Below are 6,552 nucleotides of genomic sequence, written 5' to 3' on the forward strand. Positions count from 1 at the left end.
TCAATCACAGTTGGAGGGAATGATTTAATGGATGTGTTACAAGACAGTAATAATGCTACAAAGGGTAAAAATGTAAATCCCATGGATTAAATAACAGTATATAAACACATTATTGAGTTGTACAGTTGACCTATTTCAGTTATTATTATTTACTTTACCGTGATAGATTAAAGTGATCTTTACAGTAAAACACTGACAGATAGCACCAGTGGGAGGAGCATAAATAAATAGCTCCATATCAGCATATATGACAGGGATAGAGGTGAATCACAGTCCAAGTAGCTCAAAAGCATCTCCCCAATCTTCTGCCTCACCAGGCTGAAATAAAAATCAGTAAATAATATTAGCCTACTAACTCAAGGGTACAGTGTGTGTGTGTGTGTGTGTGTGTGTGTGTGTGTGTGTGTGTGTGTGTGTGTGTGTGTGTGTGTGTGTGTGTGTGTGTGTGTGTGTGTGTGTGTGTGTGTGTGTGTGTGCCCTACCTGGAGGATGTCGTTAAGTTTCCTGGCCAGTTGAACAGAGTTCTGATGCAGTCCGTCCCAGGCCTTAAACACACGCTGTCTGCAAGCTACAAAGGTCTGCCAACAGTAGAAATAGTCTACAGGGAAGAGACAGAATTATAATGAGAGACGTACTCACACACCCACACACTTACACAAACCCTCTCTACCTTCATAGTTCATGACAGTGATCTGCACCCCGGCTCTCTGCAGCATGCGGAGACCCTCTCTCGCACTGCTGTCCTCCGGGTCACAGAAGTAGAGCCTGGAGACGTAGATCCTGAGGCGGAGGTTGGGGGTCTGGCTGAGGAACTGGGCCAGCCTGTAGGAGCAGTCTGAGCAGGGGGACCAGGAACAGAACCAGGTGACTGAGTAACACAGTCCCACACTGTCTGGAGCTCCATAACCCCACAGGCCTGGACACAGGGCGCCTGCTTCCAGGAGGCGCAGGAACAGCAGCTGGGGGGGGGGGGGGGGGGAATAGAGTGGTGGAGGTGTGTGAGAAAGGGAGAGGGGTGAGGAATGAGGGAGAGATAGTGATGGAGATAGGTGAGGAAGGTAGAGGGGTGAGGAATGAGGGAGAGATAGTGATGGAGATAGGTGAGGAAGGTAGACGGGTGAGGAATGAGGGAGATAGTGATGGAGATAGGTGAGGAAGGTAGAGGGGTGAGGAATGAGGGAGAGATAGGGATGGAGATAGGTGAGGAAGGTAGACGGGTGAGGAATGAGGGAGAGAGTGATGGAGATAGTTGAGGAAGGTAGAGGGGTGAGGAATGAGGGAGAGATAGGGATGGAGATAGGTGAGGAAGGTAGACGGGTGAGGAATGAGGGAGAGAGTGATGGAGATAGGTGAGGAAGGTAGACGGGTGAGGAATGAGGGAGAGCGTGATGGAGATAGGTGAGGAAGGTAGATGGGTGAGGAATGAGGGAGAGAGTGATGGATGTAGAGCGAGAGATGGGAATGTTTGAGGAAAGATTATGTAGATAGAGAGAAAGGAGAGGTAATGCATGTACAGAGAGAGTGTAGAGTAGAATGACGGGAAAGAGAGTCATGAAGACAGGGGAAGGAAAGAAAGAAAATGGAAGAGATAGGAAAATATATGAAGACGGAAAGAAGGAGAGAAACTGGAGCAAATGACAGATGATGAGATTTGTTGCATGTCTTTTACCCCTTTCCTCTGTTTCCTCCTCTCCCTCTCTCCTTTCTCTCCTCTCTCTCCTCTCTCTCCTCTCATCTCCTCTCTCTCCTCTCTCTCCTCTCTCTCCTCTCTCTCCCTCTCTCTCCTCTCTCTCCTCTCTCTCCTCTCTCTCCCTCTCTCTCCTCTCTCTCCTCTCTCTCCTCTCTCTCCACTCTCTCCTCCCTCTCCCCTCTCTCTCCTCTCTCTCCTCTCATCTCCTCTCTCTCCTCTCTCTCTCCTCTCTCTCATCTCTCTCCTCTCTCTCCTCTCTCTCCTCTCTCTCCTCTCATCTCCTCTCTCTCCTCTCTCTCCCCTCTCTCCTCTCTCTCCTCTCTCATCTCCTCTCTTCTACCCTCCCTCCCTCCCTCCCTCCCTCCCTCCCTCCCTCCCTCCCTCCCTCCCTCACCTCAACATGACAGCCGGACCGGTTGCGCAGGTGTCCAAAGTCGAAGGAGAGTGAGTTTGGTCCCACCCGCCTCTTGACCACAAAGCACAGGTAGGTTTCGTGTCGGCCCTTGGCCCAGCGCATGTTCTTATAGTGGTAGATAAACTTCTTCTGGGCCAACAGAACACTGAGACACAGAAAATAGGTTTTCACTCAAATATGTATTAGAGATGCTGGCAAATAAAAATTCATAAGCACACTGAGGCAGGCCTAAGGTGAATGGTTATAGCCACTACTATTGCTTTTCCCTCCTCTGCCCCTGCAGTGTCTTCTCTGGTGTGGAAAAGCCATATATTCTGGTTATGAGGACTGCACTAACTACTCAACACTTTCTTCTTCTTCTTTAACATAACCACAGGTTTGGTTAACCATCTGTCAATGAACTGGTGTCTAACAAACTGGCCCTGGTTCTCTCAGTCTCAGTTTCAATCAGACAACTTTCAGTGAAACTAGCGAAAGCTATTCAATACATTGTTGTCATCATCACCGAAACGTCTGATTGTGCTGCATAAGAGAAAGATGACAGGAGTGGTTTCATAAAGCATCATCAATAATAAATAGGACAGCAATCGCCAATTAGCAGGGATTAGTTTAAAAAATGTACTACACCATTAGTTGATCCCGTCATGTGATATTATATCATATAAATACATTTGCTCAACTCATTAAACAATTAATACAAAAAAACAGATGTTCATTTTACTCACCTGTCAAATTTGTTGATCATTTCAGAAGCCTAATTTGTCTCACACAGTCAATCAGGCGAGAGCGAGTGGTGTGATGAGTGTGGGGGGAGGAGGGAAGGGAAGGAGGGGACAGGGTAGATATATATATATATACCTATACGCTCAGTCAAACAGCTTGTGTAGAGAGGTGGCTCTGGTTGGATGGAGAGGTTTTTCAAAACAAGAATAGGGGAGGGGTGACAGCAGTACCAAAACTAGAACAGGGTCGTATAGATACAGTATACTACAGGACATTGTTATTCAGCAAACAACGATGTAGGCCCACAAACTGTCAAACTAGATAAGAAATACTAGTTAGCCTAGATAGATGCAGTCTGTGTGTTGATTATGACTAATACTAAACTGAACAAAAATATAAACGCAGCATGCAACTACTTCAAAGACTTTACTGAGTTACAGTTCATGTAAAGAAATCAGTCAATTGAAATAAATTCATTAGGCCCTAATCTATGGATTTCACATGACTGGGAATACAAATATGCATCTGTTGGTCAAAGAAACCTTAAAATAAAGGTAGGGGTGTGGATCAATAAACCAGTCAGTATCTGGTGTTACCACCATTTACCTCATGCAGCGCGACACATCTCCTTCACATAGAGTTGATCAGGCTGTTGATTCTAGCCTGTGGAATGTTGTCCCACTCCTCTTCAATGGCTGTGCAAAGTTGCTGGGTATTGGCGGGAACTGGAGCACGCTGTCGTACACGTCGATCCAGAGCATCCCAAACATGCTCAATGGGTGACATGTCTAGTGAGTATGCAGGCCATGGAAGAACTGGGACATTTTCAGCTTCCAGGAATTGTGTACAGATCCTTGCAACATGGGGCCATGCATTATCATGCTGAAACATGAGGTGATGGCAGCGGATGAATGGCATGACAATGGGCCTCAGGATCTCGTCACGGTATCTCTGTACATTCAAATTGCCATAAATAAAATACAATTGTTTTTGTTGTCCGTAACTTATGCCTGCCCATACCATAACCCCACTGCCACCATGGGGCACTCTGTTCACAACGTTGACATCAGCAAACAGCTCAAACACACAACACCACACTATCTGCCATCTGCCCGGTACAGGTGAAACCGGCATTCATCCGTGAAGAGCACACTTCTCCAGCGTACCAGTGGCCATCGAAGGTGAGCATTTGCCCACTGAGTTACGATCCCAAACTGCAGTCAGGTCAAGACCTTGGTGAGGACAACAAGCACGCAGATGAGCTTCCCTGAGATGGTTTCTGACAATTCTTTGTTTTGCAAACCCACTGTTTCATCAGCTGTCCAGGTGGCTGGTCTCAGACGAGCCCACAGATGAGGGTGCCAGATGTGGAGGTCCTGGGCTAGCGTGGGTACGCGTGGTCTGCGGTTGTGAGGCTGGTTGGACGTACTGCCAAATTCTCTAAAACAACGTTGGAGGCAGCTGATGGTAGATTAATGAACATTCAATTCTCTGGCAACAGCTCTGGTGGACATTCCTGCAGTCAGCATGCCATTTGCACACTCCCTCAAAACATGAGACATCTGTGGCATTATGTTGTGTGACAAAACTGAACATTTTAGAGTGGCCTTTTATTGTCACTAGCACAAGGTGCACCTGTGTAATGATCATGTTGTTTAATCAGCGTCTTGATATGCCACACAAATGAAATCAAATCAAATTTTATTTGTCACATACGCATGGTTAGCAGATGTTAATGCGAGTGTAGCGAAATGCTTGTGCTTCTAGTTCCGACAATGCAGTAATAACCAACGACTAATCTAACCTAACAATTCCACAACTACTACCTTATACACACAAGTGTAAAGGGATAAAGAATATGTACATAAAGATATATGAATGAGTGATGGTACAGAACGGCATAGGCAAGATGCAGTAGATGATATCGAATACAGTATATACATATGAGATGAGTAATGTAGGGTATGTAAACAAAGTGGCATAGTTTAAAGTGGCTAGTGATACATGTATTACATAAAGATGCAGTAGATGATATAGAGTACAGTATATACATATACATATGAGATGAGTAATGTAGGGTATGTAAACATTATATTAAGTGGCATTGTTTAAAGTGGTTAGTGATACATTTTTTACATCAATTTCCATTATTAAAGTGACTGGAGTTGAGTCAGTGTGTTGGCAGCAGCCACTCAATGTTAGTGATGGCTGTTTAACAGTCTGATGGCCTTGAGATAGAAGCTGTTTTTCAGTCTCTCGGTCCCTGCTTTGATGCACCTGTACTGACCTCGCCTTCTGGATGATAGCGGGGTGAACAGGCAGTGGCTCGGGTGGTTGTTGCCCTGGATGATCTTTTTGGCCTTCCTGTGACATCAGGTGGTGTAGGTGTCCTGGAGGGCAGGTAGTTTGCCCCCGGTGATGCATTGTGCAGACCTCACTACCCTCTGGAGAGCCTTATGGTTGTGTGCGGAGCAGTTGCCGTACCAGGCGGTGATACAGCCCGACAGGATGCTCTCGATTGTGCATCTGTAGAAGTTTGTGAGTGCTTTTGGTGACAAGCCAAATTTCTTCCGCCTCCTTCACAACGCTGCGCCTTCTTCACAATGCTGTCTGTTCAGTTCGTCCGTGATGTGTACGCCATCTCTACCATCTCTACCAACTACCATCTCCACATGTCAGGTGGATGGATTATCTTGGCAAATGAGAAATGCTCACTAACAGGGACGTAAACAAATTAGTGAACAAAATTTGAGGGAAATAAGCTTTTTGTGCAAGATTTCTGGGATATTTTATTTCAGCTCATGAAACATGGGACCAACACTTTACATGTTGCATTTATGTTTGTTCAGTATAGTTATATGAATCCATGAGTTGATTATGACTAATTAGAAAACCTCAGGAACAAATCCCTTTCACAATGCAGGAAACACAAAGTCATTATAGTGACCACACATGAGTCCAGGAGTGTTTGACTGATTTGTAACCTTTTGATTTTCTCACATACGTCAGTAAACTCTGCCAAATGGGTGGAAATTTCCAAAGGCGCTTCACTCGCTCCCCCAGCCAGTCACCCAGCCAGTCACCCAACCCTCCAGCCAGTCACCCAGCCAGTCACCCAACCCTCCAGCCAGTCACCCAGCCAGTCACCCAGCCAGTCACCCAACCCTCCAGCCAGTCACCCAGCCAGTCACCCAACCCTCCAGCCAGTCACCTAGCCAGTCACCCAACCCTCCAGCCAGTCACCCAGCCAGTCACCCAACCCTCCAGCCAGTCACCCAGCCAGTCACCCAACCCTCCAGCCAGTCACCTAGCCAGTCACCCAACCCTCCAGCCAGTCACCCAGCCAGTCACCCAACCCTCCAGCCAGTCACCCAGCCAGTCACCCAACCCTCCAGCCAGTCACCCAGCCAGTCACCCAACCCTCCAGCCAGTCACCCAGCCAGTCACCCAACCCTCCATTCTGGTTTTCCCAGATCATAAAAAATGAAAACTTCCAGATACCTTCTCGCCTTGATGCAGAAATTATGCACCCTTCCTCGTTCCACTCCACTCCTCCCCCTCGTCACCGTTTCCAGGCCCCAGAGTTGGGGTAGACATGGGCATCCCCCATAACCCAGAGGCCCTGACACCTGTACCTCTGATTTGGGTTTTGTGAGTGCATGTGCTTGCACGTGTTTTCCCAAAGCATGTCAATCATAAAAAACGTAGGAGCTGTGAGTGACCT

The 6,552-nt window shown here is 46.9% G+C and overlaps 1 protein-coding gene across 1 annotated transcript; it reads right to left on the minus strand.

Moving 5' to 3' along the window:
• Positions 1 to 267: 267 nt before the first annotated feature.
• Positions 268 to 2,850, minus strand: LOC118944062 (single-stranded DNA cytosine deaminase-like). The gene is made up of 5 exons (XM_036961711.2): positions 2,831 to 2,850; positions 2,085 to 2,250; positions 671 to 959; positions 483 to 598; positions 268 to 318 (listed from the first exon to the last, which is right to left on the minus strand). Exons 1-5 carry the CDS (start codon positions 2,848 to 2,850, stop codon positions 268 to 270), a joined length of 642 nt encoding a protein of 213 aa, XP_036817606.1.
• Between the last annotated feature and the right edge of the window lie 3,702 nt (positions 2,851 to 6,552).

This window comes from Oncorhynchus mykiss, chromosome 2 (assembly GCF_057628025.1).
Source record: "Oncorhynchus mykiss isolate SJ-2025 chromosome 2, ASM5762802v1, whole genome shotgun sequence".
NCBI classification, from domain to species: Eukaryota; Metazoa; Chordata; class Actinopteri; order Salmoniformes; family Salmonidae; genus Oncorhynchus; species Oncorhynchus mykiss.